A 21,819-nucleotide genomic window follows, 5' to 3' on the forward strand; every position below is an offset into this window, starting at 1 on the left:
AACTCTTAGAAGATAACCCAGGAGAATATCTAGATGACCTAAGATTGAGTGATGACATTTTAGAAATAACACCAAAGGAACAACACATAAAAGCATTGGTATCTGGGCTTTGTCAACATTCAAAATTTCTGCACTGTGAAAGATACCATCAAAAGACAAGGCACAGATTTGAAGAAAATGTTTTCAGAGACACATCTGATAAATGACTCTTATCCAAAACAAAGAATACAAAGAATAAAGAATGAACTATTTGATTTTAAAGTGGGATGAAGATACTAACACACCTCACCAAAGATGCACAGATGACAAACAAGCATATGAATAGATGTTCCTCACTATAGGCCATCAGGGATATGTAAATTAGAACAGTTATGTTATCTTTGCACACATATTTGATCAAAACTCATACCACTGATAATGCCAAATGCTGTTGGGCATGGAAAGCAAGAGGAACACTTGTGGGAGGAGTACAAAATGGTACAACCACTTTGAAAGACAGTTTAGCAGCTCTTGTAAAACTAAACATGGTTACCATGTGTTCCAGCAACAACACTCCTTGAGGTATTCACCCAAAGGTGTTGAAAACTCAGGACCACAGAGAAACCTGCACACAAATGTTAATAACAGCTTAATCGTAATTTCCATAACTTGGAAACAACCAAGATGTCTTTTTGAACAAGAGTGGATAGACAAGTGGTACATCCAGAAAATGGAATATTATTGTTTGGCAAAGAAAAGAGCTATCAAGCTTGAACAGAGGAAACTTAAATGCATATTGCCAAGGAAAAAGGCTATCTAATGTATGATTCCAACTATATGGCATACTGGAAGTTAAACTATGTGAACAATAATCCCCATAATGTTGGGAAGAAAAGATGGAGCACACTGGAGAAGCTAGGAATCCATGGATCATTCCTCAATATAATAAAGGTTGCATCTGATAAGCCTACACCAGCATTTTACTTAATGGTAAAAAGTTAAATTCCATTTCCTCTAAAATCAGGAATGAGATAAGGATGTCTACTCTCTCCACTTCTCTTCAATATAGTACTGTAATTCCTAGTCAGATCAATAAGGCAAGAGAAAAACATAAAGGAGATCCAAATAAGAAAGGAACAAGTAAAACCCTCCCTATTTGAAGATGATATGATCCTCTTTTTGTAGAACCCTATAGATTCCTTCTCCAAGTTACTTGAGCTGATCCAAAACTTTGGCAAAGTAGCAGGGTATAAAATTAACCCACAAAAATTAGCAGCTTTTCCATTTGCCACCAAAGAGAAGAGAGAGACTGGAATCAGGAAAGCAATTGCATTTTTAATATCCTCAAAAAATAAAATACCTAAGAATTAACTTAACCAACTGTGTGAAGGACCTCTTTGATGAAAACTTCAAATATCTGGAAAAAAAATCAAAGTAGATTTAAGGAAATGGGAAAACCTTTAATGCTCCTGGATTGGAAAGATTAAATCATGAAAATGGCAATAGTGCCCAAAGCGATCTACAAATTCAATACAATACAATACAATCCCAATAATATTCTTCAATGATATAGAGGAAGCAATCCAAAAATTCATATGGAATAATAAAAGACCCTGAATAGTGAAAGTAATCCTTAGCAGGAAGAACAATGCTGGGGGAATATCAATACCAAACTTCAAACTTTATTACAAAGCCATAGTAATAAAATGGCTTGGTAGTGGCACAAGAATAGGCCTGGGGACCAAGGGAATAGAAGACCCAGAAATGAACCCACAGATCTATGGCCACCTAATATTTGATAGAAGGGCCACAAAACACAGGATGGAAGAAAGCCTCTTCAACAAATGCTGCTAGTAGAACTGGCTAAACATGTGCAGAAAACTGAAGCTAGATCCTTATATATCACCCTGCACCAGAATCATTTCCAAATGGATCAAAGACCTCAACGTAAGGACAGATATGATGAAAATATTACAGGAAGAGATAGGGGAAACACTAGGACTCCTGGGCATGAGCTGAAAATCCTAAGATACAGAATCACAACAAATCAAAGATATATAAATGTGATTGCATCAAGTTGAAGAGTTTCTGCATGGCAAAGAACTTAGCTAGCAAGATAAATAGAAAACCCATAGAATGGGAGAAAATCTTTACTAGCTATTCATCACACCAGGGCTTCATATTTATAATATACTTAGAGCTCAAAAAATTAAGCCCCCCCCAAAAAAACAAACTGCCAAAGAAACAACCCAATTAATAAATGGGCTAAAAACTTAAAGAGAGACTTCTCCAAAGAAGAAATAAGAATAGCCAATGTATACATGAAGAAATGTTCAACATATCTGGCCATAAAAGAAATGCAAATCAAACAACATTGAGATTCCACTTCACCCCAATTAGAATGGCCAAATAAACAATAACAGATGCTGGTGGAGATATGGCTGAGAGAATGCTTCTACACTGTTGGTGGAAATGTAAACTGGTTCAACCATTCTGGAAAGCAGTATGGAGGTTCCTCAAAAGACTAAATATAGAGCTTCCCTGTGACCTAGCAGCTCCACTCCTAGACATCTATCCAATAGACTATGAACAAGACCACACTAAAGCTATCAGCACAACCATGCTCATTGTGGCATTGTTTACCATAGCCAAGATATGGAATCAACCCAGATGTCCCTTGATGGATGAATGGATCAAGAAAATGTGGTACATTTATATAATGGATTTCTATGTTTCCATCAGAAAGAATGACATTGCCCCATTCATGTCTTATATGTTTATCTGATTTGGTGCTGTGGCTCAAGTGGTAGGGCACTAGCTTTGAGCTGAAGCTGGACAGCGTCCAGGCCCAGAATTCAGGCCCCATGATGGGGAAAAAAAAATATCATTGCAATATGAGACTAGAGATCAGGGGCATCTTAGAAGCAGTCATAATACTGCTGTTACTTCAATCACTTGTTTTCTGTCTTCATGCTCTGCTTCTTACCAAAACCTTGACATCTCCAGAAAACTGCTTTTCCTATGCCTGCATTGTTTCCCTTTGGTTCCTTCTTCTGAACATGCCTTCTGCTCCTCCTTCATCTTCCTCCTCATTCATATTCAAGTTGCACGTGAAGCATCAGCATCAGCACCAGCACGTGGGGGAGGGGGGGGCACGGTGAAGCTGTCTGCAGCTTTCCAGGTGCTGCTCCCTCCCTCCTCAGACTTCCACCCTCAGGGTGATCTCATTGCAGTGTAATTGTTTCCAGGCCTGGGGGCTATGGAATGGGACTGGATTTCTTCATGGCTTTGGAATACCCAACATTAGGATCTATGCATGCTCTTGGGATGTTACTAGAGAGACACATGAATATGAACACATGCGGTGAAGAATAGAATCACTTTTCAAATGCACGGATGCCACCCATCCTTTTCAAGCTGGATCCAGTTCTACCTTTTCCCATGAAGTTATTCCTTCAGGCCCCATCTGTGCTACTGAGGTAGCACCCTAAATGCTACTCAGTTAGACTGTCCTTCAGTATTCTTTATTACATGTCAAATGCTTATATCCCAACAAGATAGATAGTAACTTAAAGGTAAGGATCATGTTAAAATTCACTGAATCTAATATGCTGGTGAGGTTGCTCAACAGAACAGCTTATAGGTAAAGGAAAGACAGTACTTTGGGGGGAGGGGGCAGGGGGAGGGAGAGGCACACCAGAATATTGACTATCCATCAAGAGGCCATGCTCTCTCTGGATGGAGCTTTATGGCTATAAGAAAGTAATTAGTTGTGAATGTCTCAAGCCTATCTGTGTTGCTTCCTAAAATCCTCTCCCTTCCTCTACACCCCATACAAGCTAGGACAGTGATTTTAATAGAGAACTAGAACCCTGGTAGAAAGAGAACAATGTTCAGCTCATTCAGTGCTACCTAGGAAAATTGGCCCAACTGACCTATACATGGGTGACTCTTTTTTTTGGGGGGGGGGGTTCCGGTCGTGGGCCTGAACTCTGGGCCTGGGTGCTGTTCCTCAGCTCTTCAGCTCAAGGCTAGCGCTCTACCACTTGAGCCACAGCGCCACTTCTGGCTTTTTTCTTTTTGCTTATGTGGTGCAGAGGAATCGAACCCAGGGCCTCATGCATGCAAGGCAAGCGCTCTACCACTGAGCTATCTTCCCAGCCCCACATGGGTGACTTTTTGTGTTCACCAGCAAACTTCCCCCTCGCTCCCTGGTTAGAGTAGTTGGGGTTTTCTAGTTAGCTCCTCCATGAACTTTGTATGAGGGCCTCCCAGGCACAAAAGCAAGTACTTGTTTTTGCTATCACATGTTGATATGAGCAGATAACTAACCAGTCACTCCACCAGTGCTTTAAAACACCTCCATGTGTTCAGCCTGTTGTCAGTATGATAGTTGGTTTGATAGTTACAAAAGGATGTGAGGGGAGGACTTTGCATTCAGGAAACCAACCTATTAGACCTACTCACTGACCTTCAGGATCTCAAAGACTGATAAAACATGGTACAAAAGAGGTGAATTCAGGAAGTACATAGGAAGGGACAATGACCAACAAAAATCAATGAAGACCCACACTAGAAGGAAAACAGTTCTTCATGTCTATGTGATTGTTCACAAGGGAGGAAAATAAGTGAAGCACAAGTTGTTCATGAAAGCCTCACAAACAGTGCAATAAACAGCTGGTTGTCACCAATCTGTTAGTAAAAGCAAGGATCATGGAAAAGGTGCCTTTGAAGATAAGATCCTTATCACTGTGAAGATGATCCTCCGGTGGCATGTTGAATAAATGTAATGTATGCTGGATTCTACCCTGAAAATATAGGAAACAAAATGGCTGAATAACTGTGGACTTAATTAACTGTGTGTCAATACTGACCCATCACTTATAAGAAATATAGCATACTGACAGAAGGCGAAAGTAATAGGGAAGCTGAGGACAGGATATATGAGAACTCTCAGTACACCTTGCTCAATTTTTCTGTAAATCTCAAACTGTCCTAAAAAACTAAAGTCTGATTTTTTTTTTTTTGGTTGGCTGTGGGCCTTGAAATCTGGACCTGGGCACTGTCCCTGAGCTCTTCAGCTCAAGGAGAACACATTTCCATTTGAGCCACAGCACCACTTCCAGTTTTCTGGTGGTTAACTGGAGATAAGAGTCTCACGGACTTTCCTGCCTGTGCTGAGTTTGAACTGGGATCCTCTGATCTCAGCCTCCAGAGTTTCTAGGATTTCAGATGTGAGCCACCAACACCCAGCTAAAGTCTAATTTGTAAAAGGAAGAAGAGGTGGTCATCCGGCTACAGACCATCCCTGGTATGAAGATAGGAAGGAACCCATTTGACAATGACCCTGTTTCTACCTAGAAGTGACTTCGTTGTTAGATGCCATGTTTGCGGCTTGATCATCAATGGCTACAACAACAAGTCATGACTTGCTTTTTCAGGGCTGGTTTTTGGCAGGCAGAGGCAGCATTTGTGCACTGATTATAATTTTGAGATGCATTGTCAGTAACCAGGACATATAATGGATCTTCATCTCTAATTACTTTTCTCTCCACAGGTGTCTGGAAAGGGTCCAGATGGGAATGTGCACAACCTCCGCTTTGAAGGGATGGAGAGACAGTATGCATCCTTACCCAGGTAAATCACAGAGGGGTCTCTCATCACCAGCTCACCCACAAATGAAGTCTTTGGAAAAATCTACATAAAATAGAAATCTGGCTTTGAAATTGGGAATATGTTATATTTTGCCTTCCTGCCATCTGCTGCAGCCCCAATGTCATCTTCACAACTGTGCTAATAATTGAAACACTTGTAGGTTGTTTTTAAGAGGAAAAAACAGTATATCATCGCAATTGAACATGTCAGACAGAATACTGGATACTGAATGGAAATCCTAAGCCACTGCTGTAAAAATGGCCACATACCCTGGACCAAGCTTTGGGACAATAAAAGTAGTCAGTCTTCTGTGCCAGGAATTACCTTCGAGAAAGAGCAGGCCAAAGTTAACCTTGGCACTCTGTGCAAGTGTTAGAAAGCAGGAGAGAAACATGAACCTGGGAAGGTGTTCTTTGCTTGATTTCAAATCTGTCCATGTCCTCAAGGCAATAAGCAAACATTGTTTTGAGGCAAAGTACAAATAGGTAGGAGGGAAAAAATGGTGTGGGAAAAAAATTCTCTTAGTGATTCTGACCTAACATGATCCACTTATGCTGTAACGAGACACGGCTGAAAATGAGATACAATTCTCAAAGGTTAGCAGTCTTATCTGTGAGTTGAGGAATAATAATGTTAGTCGGTTATCAGCAGCACATGACCGAGAGGAAACCTTTCCAAGACTTACATCCAGCTTCCACAGGAGTCAGATGAGTGGAGAGTGTGAAACAGTGAGTTTGAAAAAGAAATGAAGAAAGGTGAATGCCAGCCACAGAACTGGGATGTTTCACGAGTATTGTCTTGGAGTGAGGTGAGGGAAAAACCCCAAGCAGAGCCTCATCATCATCAAAGCCAAGCAGGGCAGCTAAAGTGCTCAGCCCAAGATAGAGTTACTTTTTGAGTTGATTATTGGCTGAATTGAATGTCACCTCTGTGGTGTGTGTGTGTGTGAGTGTGAGTGTGTATGTGTGCGCGCGTGCACGTGCACGCGTGCACGCATGCACATGTGTGTGAATTGGCAAACAAGTACCATATTACAATAACCATAGCCTAGGTGACTATCTGCTCATGTACATACTGTTTTGATTTTTCAAATGTAATAAAATCTCAAATTTAGCAGAGAAATAATTTTTAAAACTGATTAGGCAGGATGCTCAAAATACTCCAAATTCAGTATTTTAAAGCTTCGTCACAACTGTATTTATCTCCCTGCTTTCCTTATATATGTTATCTCATATGATATTTTCTCCTCTCTTCCATGATATCTTTCCTGTCCCTATTTTTTCCCCTGGCCTAGTATTTTGTTTTCATTTAAAAAGTGGAAATAGTTTCCAAAATTCATTTTAAACAGAAGATTTCCGGCTTTCACTGTTGAAATGTATGGAAATTGTGGTGAAGGCAGATGGAAAGTGGTTGGTTCTTAAGAGAGTAAGGGTGGGGGGAGAAAGGAAAACTGGAAACAGCTTAATGTCTTCCTGGCCAACTTATACTGTGAGTACAGAAATGGATATTTCTTTTGGTACAAATTAAAAGCACAAGAATAACATTTAAATTCTATAAATTTCACTCATGTAGGCATTCCCCATATATCTAGTCACCACTAACTATGCATCAGGATCTGAGAATTCAGAGACTGGACACACAGGCAAACAGTCAGTCTTTTATGATGTCTAACATAGTAACTCTTCACATATAAAGTCCTCCAAATTTCTAACTCCTGTGTATTTTCACAATTTGTCCCTGAAATGTCCAACCATGTCTGACTCTAAACATGTCTTTTTTTTTAAGTATAGGGAGAGGGTTTCTTACAGAGACAGTATGTTGCTTAGGTAATGCTGTTAGCTTTGGAGCTATCTTCACAATGTCTGAATTGACAAAATCCTGTCAACCTTGAGAATATAACTATGATTGACAAGGAAACATCTTAGGCTGAAAACAGTTTGGGAGAAAAGTCCATTCACACACGCATAATAGTAGGTAGTAGTGATTAGTTGCACATACAAACAGATCTTGGTGGCTGCTTAGCAAGCATAAGTTAGCCATCAGAGAGAATAAGCAGGGCTCCACAAATATGTGAGACATCTTTGGCATGGGGTTCTCAATGGAATTTTGAAAAGCAGGGGCTGGGAAGGTGGCTTAATGGTAGAGCGCTTGCCTTGTATGCATGAGGCCCTGGGTTCAATTCCTCAGCACCACATAAGCAGAAAACACTGGAAGTGGTGGTGTGGCTCAAATGATAGAGCACTAGCCTGGAGCTGAAGAGCTGAGGGACAGCATTCAGGCCTAGTGTTTAAGCCCCATGACCAACCAAAAAAAAAATTGTTTTTAATAAAAGGGAGAAGCAAAGTTCCCTCACAGGCAGTGAACCCAATCCAAGGAATTTATATGTATCCTGGGAGAAGCAGAGGACAGAGGTAAAGGGACACTTTCTGGCCTCTGAGAAGCTGTGCAGATTCAGCTCTGAATGACAGTGGCCTGGACCGTGGTTTTCCCACCTTCCCTCTCTCCCACCCCCCACAAGCTCACATACACACATTGATTTTACTGTCCACTGACCACTCCTTTTGCAAACAGGGAGGAAGCACAGCTCTGAAGGACCTGCATTCTTTACCACAGAGGCAGAGAGCTTTCAAGTTATTTATGGAGTTAGAATTTTTAATAGTTTTATCCATTGGAATTCAGTGGCAAACTTTATAGGGGATTTAATATGCTACAGACTGAATCAGTTTCTAGGTTGCTTTGTGGTGGTGTCATAGGTTGTGTGTGTGTGTGTCCATTTTGAAGATAAACTCAGTAACACTGATTTACATGCCAAATTTAGAAGCTCCCACAGAGAGAAAATGCCCTATAGTACATGAAGTAGATAAGAGGCCCAGGACCAGGGACTTCCTCCTAAGCTTTCATAGAACCTCTGTCATCTTTAAAACGGGCCCAAGCAGCCCACTGCCAAGCTAAATGACACCACAAGACAATAAAGCCGGAGCCTTGGCCAGAACAGGAAAAAGACAATTTCTCTTCCTCACACAGAGTAGTTAGGAGCTTGCCTGAGGCTAAGGGCTAAGCAGTGTTAAGTGTTATTGTTAAGCAATGTTAAATCCTCTGCCTCCAAAGGAAAATGACTTTCTTTCTTTCCTCCTGAGGGTACGGCTTTTAGAAAGCTGAGTGTGGCCGTCATACAACCTCGTTAGCAAACACCAGGCCTTCGCTGGTGCCAAGGTCCTACCAGCCTGCGCAGACCTCCCTGTTCTTTGGTAGTAAACGGAATGAAAATCAGCACCCTTTCATTCTCACCTGACACAAATGATTCCTCCTCACCCTAGGTGAGCAGGGAAGTGGCCATTTCCTGGCTGCTGCGGGGAGGGGGCAGGGAGGAACATCCATCCACTTCTATGTGCAAATGGTTTCTTTTCCACTTCAGCTTTCCAGCAGCCTCTTTCAGTGTTCCCAGGCCCCGTCCTGATTGATGGGACCACTCACAGTTAGGTCCTGTCAGCAGTGAACTCTCTGTTCTCCCATCTCAGGCCTCCATCGTTCCCACCTGGTCTGTCCCTGGCCCCAGGAGATCCCATTATCCGCTTCTGCACAGATGGCTTCGTGCAGCAGCACACGTTGTTGTTCTTCCGGGGTTATAATCAAGCAAGGAGCTCAGCAGAGGGAGCCAGCACTAGGCCACACCACGCATCAACTCTGTGCTCCTAGATGCGTGGGCTATGGAAAGTGGCTGCAGCAACTCGTAAAGCGCCTGCTCATTGGTTCCACTACAAAATTCACATTAGGCGACACCAGCTGGGCCCCTGCTGCTAGCCAGCCTCCCTCCCTTTCAGTCATGTTGTTGACTCCTCTGACTACCCCCGAGTGGCCATTACAACCCCTTCTACCTCTGCTAAGTCCTACAAAGATGACTCCGCTCCCCAAGCCCAGTCTCTGGAGATGACCTCACTTCCCCCCCTTTATAACATCAGCCCCGCAACTTCTGCTGCCTGCTGCTTGGCCTGCTGCGCTTTCACTAGCACACACTTCCTGAGGGGACACACGGAGGGCCAGAGTGTGGAGCCAGGCTCAGAGTGCGGCTCTGGCACTGGCACTTTCCACCAGGGGTGCCTTGGCCCGTGCTTTCTAACCTGATAATTGGGGATGACATTGAGGCCTCCATCCACATACAGAACAGCAATACTGGCAGTGAAGAGGTGTTGTTGTTGTTGCTGTTGTTAGTGTTTTGTTTTTTGATTTCATGTGTAGAGAAGTTTTTTTCATCTGTAAGGAGGCAAGCTCATACCAGAGCTCATTTTCACTGGCTTCTTAGGGACCTGTCACCACCAACGTTTCCTCTCTGGGCTGTATCTATAAGTCACCCCTTCCCTCTACCCTCACCCCCAAGTTGATCCCTTCTCTTGCCTACTATGATGACTGCACAGGCTTAGCTGCACAGATTGATGGGAGTCCCTCCCTCCCCATGGAGAATGGGAGAAGCAGTGACTACATGGAGACGAGCTAGGGGTTCTCCCTGAACTGGGGGATTAGCTGAAAGGCCAAAAGTTCAGAGGATGGAAAAGACAGAGAACATAGCCACCTGATGTGATCTGATGTGATGCTAACGGACAGACTAGGAGACAGCTCTGGTATCTGTAGAAGGGTTTCGAGATGCTAACTAGGGTCTAGGCAAGAAGCCAGAGCCCCTGCTCAACAAGGCATGTATGAAGGTCTAGGACCCTGGCTCTTGGAACAGACTTGGTATGAGAGCATCAGTCTTTCCTTGGGTGGAAGGAGCATCTGAAGGACTGCCAGTGGGTTGGGACAGGGCAGTGACAAAGACACATCTCCAGGACTCACAGCAGCCAGCTGAGCTGGAAGAAGATGGACAGGACTACCCCACAAACTTGGCTCTTATCCATCAGAGAAAAAGTAAGATCTTTCCTCAGCCCGCCTGCCTTCTCCAGTGCCCATATTCCCAGGAAAACCTGACCTATCCTGGTTGGCTAGATTTCTACTATTCCCTCTGGTTCCAGGCTGGAACTTCCACTTGAATCTTCTAGCCATTTCCTTTCCTTTGTGGAGATTCTCTCTGAGCAGTCTCCTCCATTCTTACAGGTAAGTTCCCATCAGGGTAGCCATGATTCCCAAAGTGCCTAGCTAACTTCCACTCTTCACTCTTACTATGATCCTGTTACAAGCATCGGATTGACATAAACATCCTTCCAAGATGTATGTACCTCAGAGTCCTCGTGCCAAAACCCAGGTCATTTTTTTTGGCTCTTCTTCCTTCTACCTTCCATAATTTTTGTTTATTTAGTATCTTCATAGTGCCACTCAAAATGCTCTAAATTACATGATTGTTTCCTGTCCTTTTCTCCCTCCCCCGCCTTGCACCCCTATTAAACTATAAATTCTTTGAAGTAGGTTTTTTTTTAAATTCTCATTATTTATACCCACAACTAGAACCTAACACACACTAGGTTCATAATATATTGTTATATAGATGAATGTACATTTCTTTATATACAGGTAATTTAGGGTAAAGAAATCCTTCCAAGCCTTCCTGATGGTTGTATTAAGACTTTATTTTTTACTTTAAATAACAATTTTTCCTTGAGAATGTCTTTTCTCTGGAATCAATAGAAGTCCAGACTTCTAAATAGTTAACCATTAGTACTGAGCACTTCAAGTATGGGTCTAGCACCACTCAAAATACTTTTACACTCTCTGATTTAATGATCACAGCAACCTCCTGACTCGGTAGCAACCTTATATCATCCTCATTTCATGGGCATAAAGTAAATGAAATTTCCCAAGTTCAACAGCTAGGAAGTGGCAGAGCTAGGACTTGAACTCCAGCAGTCTGGCTGCAAGTCTGTTCTACATCTGAAGTTATCTAGCTCAGAGTTAAGTCCATATCTTGTGATTGTAATGCTCCCTTTGATTAGATGCTTGCCTGTTGGTCTTGCTCAGTAAACTGTAAGTGCCTTTGAGGACAGGAACTGTATCTTACTCATCTTTGTATATGATACAGAACATGACTGTCTACAGATTAAATAATACTTTCCACCATCTCAGTAATGCTGTCATAAAATCAATTCTTCTCCCCTTCCCTTGGGCCCTTCATTTGAAATATGAACAGTTTAATGTGTAATTGGTTGATGAACACTAAGCAATACCATTTGCCTACCAAAAAAAAGAGTCCTGTTTTGTTAGAACACTCCTGAGAGCTGAAAAAGCAGTGTCTGTAAATTGGTACTTTGGTTCTTCAAGATTAAGAAAAACACCTACCCAGGAGAAAAAGAATTACAATAAATCTTCTGGTGGTATACTGCATAAGCTCACTCATGGAGAGAAAGAACTCCATCCCAAGACTGATGAAAAACAAAGACCTGTACAGGCTGTATTTGGCTTCCAGTCCTGATATGCTCTAACCCTTATTACATAAATTATTTGGGAGAAAAAAAATACATCTCTCTGAACACCTCAAGCAGCTTTCCACTTGGTTGTGTAATGAGAAGAAATACATTGGAGCTGATTTTGGATAGAAAGCTCAACTTTAGTAGGAAACAGTTTATGCTTGCTTCCTGGAAACCCCAAATAAAATTGCTTTCTAAGTGTATTCCCAGTGTTTTCAATTGGGTATGCTCATTCAGATCAGAGGAACACACCATAAAAGCAGATTCGGTCTTAATATTCCAGTTGGTTCCCTTTGTTGATTTCTGCTTTCCTGTCTACACATGCCTTTTCCCATCTACTACCACTGGCATGGCTAACTTGGAAGCTTGCATCACATCTACTAGTCACTGCTTTCTATTATTCTTAGAACATTCAGTCTGGGCAGCTACTAGGTCCTTTTCTGTCATTTCCTTCACTGGCAAAAGACAGTTTCTCTGTTCCCTTCTCCAGATGGCCCTGCTTAACTGGAGAATTTTCCTTAGACCACCCTGAATTATCTACAGCACTTGCGAAGTAGATAGTAGTACTCTTTGAATTCTGGAAAGATTTCCAGCAATAACGCTGTATTAGTCTTTGTAGCTAATATAGATTAGCAATTCAATGAGTATAATGGAAACCTGGGCAATCTGACTTAGTGTACCCAAGGGCCTGTGTGTCTGCAGGGGGGACCTGACCATCTGGGGATGTCAAAAGTTGAAGTTGCGGGCTGGGAAGGTGGCTCAGTGGTAGAGCGTTTGCCTTGCATGCTCAAGGCCCTGGGTTCGATTCCTCAGCACCACATAAGCAAAAAGAAAAAAGCCGGAAGTGGCGCTGTGGCTCAAGTGGTAGAGTGCTAGCCTTGAGCTGAAGAGCGGGGGGACAGCGCCCAGGCCCAGAGTTCAGGCCCCACGACCGGACCCAAAAAAAAAAAAAAAAAAGTTGAAGTTGCTAAGCTACCTAATTTTACTTCTCTGCCACAAGCCAATCTATCAAATAAGGGGCTTCACAACTAGCAGAGTGGTTTAGACTTGTAATCCTAGCTACTTGGAAGGGTGAGTTGAGTATATCATAGTTTATAGCCAGCCCAGCCAAAAAAGAGAAGGGAAAATATGTTTATAAGACACCATCAGAAAACTATACCCACACACTATTGAGCAAACCCAGGTAGAGTGTTGTGCCACTGTATTTCAGCTACTCAGAAGGCTAACTTTGGGAAGATAGCAGGTTTAATTTTAGGCCAATCGCAAAGTGCTGGGTGGGGGTGGAGGGCAGGCAGGGGGAAAAGAATGGTCTTTGTGAGACTCCATGTCAGGAGAAAATAACTGGGCATGGGGGTACATGCCTGACATCCTAGCATGGCAGAAATGTTAATAGGAGGATCATAGCCTAGCCTGGCCTGAGGAAAAAGTGAGACTCTTCTCTCAAAAATGACTAGGACAAAAAGGGTTAGAGATGTGGCTCAAGTGGTTGAGTGCCGGCCTAGCAAGTATGAAGCCCTGAGTTCAGACACTAGTACAACCAAACATTCAATGTTAGATGCTTCATAAAAGTATTTAGACTGCTTCCTACAGTCATGGCAACTGGAATGTCATAGAAGAATTTGAGGCCATTCAGCAGGAAACAGACTATGGACTGCAGGCCTCCCAATAAGGCATGTCACATTTCAACTCAATACTGTGAATACTGGTTAGTCTCTGACACTTTTATCATGGCGTAATTTCATCTGAATGAACTTCCTTGCCAACAGGAGCTGCCTTTCAAGGTTCTGGTTGAGGGTGCTGTTCGGACTTTGCAAGAAGAAAGCCTAAAATGAGCTAAAGAACTATCTAGATAATATTTTCATGTCTGTTTATGGCTTTTGAAAAACAGTAAAAAGCCTGTAATCCTATCTACTCAGGAGGCTGAGAGCTGAGGATCACGTTTCAAAGCTTCCCCGGGCAGCAAAGTCCATGAGACTCTTATCTCCAATTAACCACCAGAAAACCAGAAGTGGTGCTGTGACTCAAAGTGGTAGAGTGCTCACCTTGAGTGAAAGGGCTCAGGGACAGCGCCCGGGCCCTGAGTTCAAGCCCCACAACTGTCAAAAAAAAAAAAAAAAACAGCCTGGGCAGACATATCCAAGAGACACATATCTCAAATTAATCAGCAAGATGCTAGAAGTGGAGCCCAGACATTTTTGCCTATCCAGTACTGCTTTAAAAAAAAAAAAACTAAAGTAGAATGTGAGCCCCTGAGTTCAAGCCCCAGTGCCAGCACATAAAGAAAAGAAAAACCAGTAAAGATCTTTTACCCCACCAATAGAGCTTTCTCATCCTTCTTGTCCTTTCTCCTTGAGTTTCCTGTGCTGAAAATCTAGTCTGTAGTTCCCCTCTCCCCCCCACCCTGCCCACCAGTAGAGGCAGCTGCTTCTTTTGACTGGCTCCCTGACACCTCTTTGCTGAGGACAAGATGATGAATTAGCACCGATTTAATTCTTTGTGCGATGAAGATATCTCTGATGTCAACTCAAACTTCCTGAAAATGCAAAAAGCCCTAGCATGTAATATCACTTTAAGATGCCCAACAGCTGAGATCAGGGGGTTAATGCTACTGCCATATCATTTTTATGTCACTTAGTTCCTCAGATAAAAGTCCATTTTAATCAAACTTTTCATCATTTCCTCAGAGCCAATATATCTTTGATGCCAGTGGAATATTTGGTATTAATTATTCAGTCGAAGGCCTCCATTATGAGTTTAGTTAGAATATTAGTGATTTAAAACATGTTAAGACCCATTACTGATATCCCCAAAGTAGTTTGAATGGAATCTTGATGGACCAAATATATTACTTTCCATAGACTTTTTTTTCTATTTTTTTCCTCTAATTTTCCATAGAAAATTCTGAACGGTTGCATAGTTGTTGGCTAAGTACTCTTTCTAGAGGGGGAGGAGTATGCATTTGCTGTTCCAAGAGTGCCAAATCCAGCATTACCTTGGACTTAAAATATGTTAAGCTTGGTAAGCTGGCTTCCATGTTTTCCTCCTGCACACATTTACTTCCCACTTCTCTAGCCAAAAGAAAAAAAGGTTGTTTTGTGCCTAGGCATCTGCTTAATTTAGAGTGCTGCTCTCTCATTTCTCGTATTCCTTGGTAGTTCTTGATGTTTTCATATTTTATTGCCATCCCACCATCTGCCTTCAAGAGCTAACTGCCCTGGAATTAGTGTGGCGGTTTTCTTAACAGTGCCACGCTGTTTTCTACAATGCATACTCTCATTCTGCACCACCACCCCTGTTCTTAGAGATCTCCAGTCATTTGCTACTGTTCCTTGGCATATATATATATATATAATATATATATTATATATATATATATATGCATTCTTCTATCAGCTGACTGCAGGGACATTATTAATACATTATAATAAATACCCAGTTGTGTGTTTGTGAGGCCTGTGCCCTATGATTATTTAAAAAGATAATACATCACTAAAACATGTAACCGTCTTGGATAAAATGTCCCTGCCTCACCCATGGATGCATATGTGATATAAATTCAATAGAAATAATGAACAGTAAAATCACTATTTTATTTTTCTTCATATACCAAGATCTACATGAGGTTGTTCCAAAGATGTCATGTTTATTCATAAACTAGTCATCTGTGTTTAAAAAGAAGATCAACCAGGGATAGAGGGCTCATGTCTATACTCCTAGCTACTTGGGAGGCAGAGATCTGAAGATCATGGTTCAAAGCCATCCTGGGTAAGGAAGTCTATGAGACTTTTTATCTACAATTACCCAGCTAAACACTGAGGGAATAGGGAGGTAGTGTAGCCTAAGTGTTAGAGAGATAGGCTTGAATAAAAAAGCTAAGGGACAGTGCCTAGGTCCTGAGTTCAAGCCCCAGTACTGGAAAAAGAAGAAAAAGGTCAAACTGAACAATTAGGGTAAAGCAGATAAAGTCATAAAGGACACTGAGTGCGAACATTGAATTTGCTGTATTTCTTCATGCATCGTCTCATTTTATCCTCACCATCCAGCTGAGTGGTAGTCATTAAAACGTTCTTTTAATTAAAAAATAAGAATTCATTCTCAGAGTGACAGAATCAGGATCAGAATTTAAACCCAAATCTTTCTGGTTTCCAAGACCTCTTTAATTTTACTATATCACATCACTGATGCTGATGAAGAGAGATTAGAATATGTTACCTTTTTGCTTGATTATCAGATGTTTACAGAATGAAGATATTTGGGGGCATATTCAAAATATATCCCTGTGCTAAAGGCGTAGCTCACAGGTAGAATACTTGCTTCTGATGCTTAAGGCCTGGATTTGAGCCCCACATTGTCCTTGGAATGCATTTCCAAAGAAAATGGAAATTGTTAAAACCTGCAGTTTATGAAAAACATCAGAAAACAAAGCAAATAAAGAAGAATCCTTTGAATCACATAGTATTTATTTGTATATCACTATAATAAGTTGTCCCTGAGAAAAACCAAGATGGCCAGATTTTCCTTACAATAATAATCTGTTCCAATCGGGAGCAGACCTGGGGATGTGGGTAATTCGGGCTGCGCAGGGTGCATACCCAAGTGTCTAGATATGGCTCACAGTCCCCAGATTTCATTCTGCCACAGTCTTCCCTAGAGGTGCTTACAATGGGACATAGAGGAAGGGAATCAGTCATCGTTGAGAATTTATTATGCGTTAATTGAACTCTGATGAGTACTTTACATATGTTGCCTCATGTATTGTAAAAATCTGGAAATTAGTGATCATTCTCAATTTTTTTTGGATGAAGAAACTGATGCTCAGAGAGGCAAAGCAATGCGGTCATGATTGTACACAGAATTAGCAGCAGACCTTGGAGTCAGTCCAATTCTTTCTACCTTGGAAACCTCTGGTCTCTGCACTCCATCAAGGTGTCTTGTGGGAGGCAGGCTGTGAAGAAGAGCGAAGCATTCTGTGACCATCTGCACGGTGGCAGCCCTCTCAGTGCTGATCCTACCCTGCACCACTGCAGTCTATAACTCAGGGACATTAAAATGAACAAGCCCCTGGTAGGCTTTCAAACTTACCAAGAACAGCAACCATGAACCACAGAGCTCCCCTTAGCATACTTAAATACCCACCTCCTTCCAACTGAAACATCTTTTAAATAGTACAGGGTTGGAGGAGGTGGGGAGGGGTGATGTTGTTGTTTTTCTAAGACTGCCTTTGTGTTATGCTAGGAGTTGGAATATATATACTTCAGTTGCTTCCACTTCAGCAGTTTTCATAACCAAGCGAGTACTGTTGGTCTTCCCATGGCAAAGATCTGGCAAACCCCCAGGGGATATGGTGAAGAGGCGAATAACAGATAACTATGGGGATGGCTTCAACTGACTCGGCTGTTTCAAGTCCAAAGAAGAGCGCTCTGGCAGTGGATTGCCACACACATGCTACATGAGCACAGCTGTGCCCTGGATCTCATTCGACACAGGCCTCACGACCTCAAGTCACTGTGCCAGGAAGCACGTTGGTACAGCCTCATTATTTCCAGCAAAGGCAAACATTTGTGGTACAAATGTGAGAAGGATTGGTTAAAAAAAAAAAAACAGCTTCCAGATTGTATTCCTGCTTAGATTCCAAGTCTTCAATTAAGCCTAAGATAGAAGCAGTTGGGCCTTGTTCCATCCGAGGGTGGGCCCACTCTACAATCAGCAGAACTGACCTTCATAGTTGAGCATGGAATGACATGTTAACTAGGTGGAAACCTGGCAATTTCCATTGGCTAGTCCCCAACCATAGTACCCGCTCATGTATCTTGTTAGTCCCCTTCGAGCTCGGCCATTGCCTAGAAGTGAAGACAGGGCGGTGACTGCTCAGATAAGGTCTCTGCCCACTAATTGCTTACATGTAGCAGAGGCAAACACAGACCCATTTCCAGAAATGATAGTGTCTGACAGCCTGGTTTTTACAAGGCACGGGAAAGAACTGTAATTGTTGTAACAGGAGTTTAAGATGGAAAATAAGCATGTTGGGCTATTTTGAGAAGGAATTTGCCACAATGAAGTTCTTTTCCTGGAAACAGTCGTACACATTCAGGATAAGGTTTTTATGAGGCTTCTCGGTCACTTTCCATTGATAGGCTGGTGCCTTTAACAAGGTATGCTAAATGGTAGGGAGTATACAATACCCATTACAACCACAAAATTCAGGTCCATATATAGGTCAGAACTTCTGGCTGATGTGTTTTACAAGGAAGTTCCTGATATGCTGGCTGTACCAAGGCCAAGACAATGTGATGACTGCATACCGCGGGTGGGTTACAGACAAGTCCCTTGTGTCACCACCTTGTTAAGTGTGAATTCCTGTTTGTCCTTCTTATGGTCACTCCTTTCATATGTAATTTTAAAAATAGGTCAGTTGGTGCTATCTGTGCAACTTGATTAGCCTAATGGATGAATTAGGAAAGCTATGTAACCTTCCTTATTCTGTCATTCAACAACTATTTCTTGACTGCTCACTAAATTCACATCACTCTGTAGGCCCTTGTGTCCCCACAAGCATATGGCTGGTATCCTCTGGGGCTTATAGTTTAGTAGAGAGGAAAGTAATTGTACAATCACACTAAAACATAAAATTGCACCTCTGCAATTCCCAGTATATGTGAAATTGGATCAAATCAAAGGGAGGGAGGGAGACATGAGATGGTCTAATGGAGGTTGGAATGAGGAAATAAGGAATGTTCTAGACATAGGTAACATTGTGCAGTGGGAAACAGCTTGGTGAACAGATGCTGAAAGAAGGCTAGGTGTCTGGAACATACTGCAAGAGTTGAGTAGGAGCCATGTGCCAGTGTCTCACACCTGTAATCCTAGCTACTTAGCTGGCTGAGATCTGAGGATCATGGTTCAAAGCCATCCCAGGCAGAAGTCTGTGAGACTTTCATCTCCAGTGGACCATCAAAAGGCTGGAAGTGGAATTGTGGCTCAAGTGGTAGAACACCAAGCTTGAGTGAAGAAAAAAAGCTAAGGGACAGTACCTAGGCTCTGTCTCAGCATTCACACACACACACACACACACACACACACACACACACACGCAAGAGTTGCATGGGAAAGATCAATAGATACCAGACCACGGGTTGGAGTGAAGGGTGTATTTATTCCAAGATTAATTAAAAATCTTTGATGGGTTTTAAGTAGGAGGAGGGCAGAGTCAGATTTCACTTATAAATCCTTTTCTTGTAGCTGCAGGGTAGAGATTATTTGTAGTGAAGCACAAACCAGTTCAAAGGCATTTGCTATAGTTAAGGACAGAGATGCTGGTGGTATACAAGGGTGGTGGTGATGATAGCAGAATTAGAGAAAGGTGCTACAGAGACTCAACAGGACTTGCTGATAGATTGCATGTGTGGGTGTGAGGAGTAAGTGAAGCCAGGTGTCAGGAATAAATCCACACGCAACAGAGCAGAAGAGATGGTACCATTCATTCCCTGAGAGAGAAAATGCTAACAAGAGGACAAGATTTTGGAGAAGAAAGACCATGAGTGTGGGCGGGTTTGATCTACCATTCTAAATGTGCTGTGAAGGTGGCTCAGCATTGCAATGGCTGATCTAGGATATTAGACAAATGTGTATTCATGAAATCTGAACAAAAGTTCCTAGGGCATTTCATGGAAGAGTGATGTCATAAACCACAGAATCTTATACTCAGAAATTGCAAAAAGAGGCAGGTGGACAATGCAAATCGCAAAGGCCTGGGCACCAGTCTGTGACCATGACAGGTCGTCACTGCTGACATGGACATGAAAGGCTGATCTGTTACTCTCTCTGTAATTTTATTCTGGAAATGATATTTTTCCCAAATAGGATGAATTGATGACTTAATGTCATCTGGCACTCTATGCAGAGCTCTCATCCCACAAGGCAGAAGTGTGAGAATAGGAGGAAATAGTGGAAACAATTTAGGTACTTGTAGTGGGTGTATAAAACCAAGTCTCCTTGTTCTTCAGATCTATGCACTAAAATGCTTAAGGGTAAGTATCCAATTTGCTTCCAAATGGTTTGGAATCCACTGATGTGCATGTATATAGACCTGTATTTTTATGCATGTATGAGAGAGAAAGAGGAATGATAGAGAAAGGAACAGAATGGAGAAGAGAGTGAATGCTAAAGTCAATGAGGCAAGATGTTAAAAAAATGGTGAACTTGGATAAAGTATATAGGAAGCCCCTTATTTTAAAACATCTCTATGGCTGGGAAGGTGGCTCAGTGGTAGAGTGCTTGCCTCGCATGCATGAGGCCCTGGGTTCAATTCCTCAGCACCACATAAGCAGAAAAACTCAGAAGTGGTGCTGTGGCTCAAGTGGTAGAGCACTAACCTTGAGCTGAAGAGCTGAGGGACAACACCCAGGCCCTGAGTTGAGGCACCACAACTAACAACACAAAAAAAATTGTTGTGATAACAGCAGTAATAAAAATTAGTGTAGTTCTCAAACTTTCCTGGAATAAACTTAAATATAAGCAAAGGGGTGACATTGTTCAAAAAAGAAATGTACTCATGGGGCTGGGAAGGTGGCTCAGTGATAGAGTGCTTGCCTTGCATGCATGAGGCCCTGGGTTTGATTCTTCAGCACCACATAAGCAGAAAAAGCCAGAAGTGGAGCTGTGGTTCAAGTGGTAGAGTGCTAGCCTTGAGCTGAAGAGCTGAGGGACAGTATCCAGGCCCAGAGTTCAAGCCCCATGACAGGCAAAAAAAAAAAAAAAACACACTCATCACCTAACCTATGAAATGATAACCTTTTGTACAACACCTTAATAAGAATAAAATTACATTTCATTGTTTTAGGTTTTATTCTGATGCCTTAGGCTGGGCTTTCCCCAGAAGCAGCCTGAGTCAAGACTCTGAATGCAAGCAACTTTATCTGGGAATTGATGCCAGGAGGTGTCAGAAAGGGAGTGAGGAAGAGAAGGGAGAATGACTATTGAGCACATGTGAGCAGGTGATTGCTGGAGTCTGGGTGGCTGTGGTTGTCCTGTGAAGGCCTTCTGGGATGAGGTAGGAGGTATCCACGCAGCCGCCCCTGAGGGTCACTGGCTAAGGGTCCCCTCTGGAATGCCAACTCCACAGCACTTCTGCCTGTCCAATGCACTGGTGACAGAAAGTGTTAAGCCAAGGAGCACACGTACCCAGAATGAGGACTGCTGGGGACTTAAGTACTAAGAAGATAAGGAGGGACACAGTAATGTAGCTAGTGAGTGTGAAGTCCCAGAGTCACAGCAGATCAGTCCTACTTGCCTCTCAGTGGAGAAAAAAAATATAATTACCAAGTGTCCAGACTGTCTTAACCGTTTCATTTTATTTTCTTGTTATTTTTATTCTTTGGTGGTTAGTGGAGTTTTGAGTTTAGGGCCTTCTTTGTAGCTGTTCAACAAGTGTTATACCACTTGAGCCATATCCCCAACCCTTTTTGGTATAATTGCTTTGTCTTTGTCTTTTTTTTTTTTTTGGTCAGTTGTAGGGCCTGAACTCTGGGCCTGGGTGCTGTCCCTCAGCTCTTAAGCTCAAGGCTAGCGCTCTACCACTTGAGCCACAGCACCGCTTCCAACTTTTTCTGCTTATGTGGTAGCAAGGAATCAAATCCAGGGCCTCATGCGTGCAACACAAGCACTCTACCATTAATCACCTTCCCAGCCCCTGTCTTTTTCTTTTTGTACTGGTCTCAGGGCTTGAACTCAGGGCCTGGGTGCTGACCCTGAGCTTGTTTTCTCAAAGCTAGCACTCTACCACTTGAGCCACAGCCTC

The 21,819-nt window shown here is 42.4% G+C and overlaps 1 protein-coding gene across 1 annotated transcript in view; it reads left to right on the forward strand.

Moving 5' to 3' along the window:
- Positions 1–21,819, forward strand: part of Pard3b (par-3 family cell polarity regulator beta) — an 853,966-nt gene that overhangs the window by 790,795 nt on the left and 41,352 nt on the right. The window contains exon 22 of the mRNA XM_013016080.1: positions 5,537–5,616. Coding sequence (XP_012871534.1) covers positions 5,537–5,616 — 80 coding nt within the window. The remainder of the gene's footprint in view (positions 1–5,536; positions 5,617–21,819) is intronic.

This window comes from Dipodomys ordii, unplaced genomic scaffold (genome assembly GCF_000151885.1).
Source record: "Dipodomys ordii isolate 6190 unplaced genomic scaffold, Dord_2.0 Scaffold1, whole genome shotgun sequence".
NCBI classification, from domain to species: domain Eukaryota; kingdom Metazoa; phylum Chordata; class Mammalia; order Rodentia; family Heteromyidae; genus Dipodomys; species Dipodomys ordii.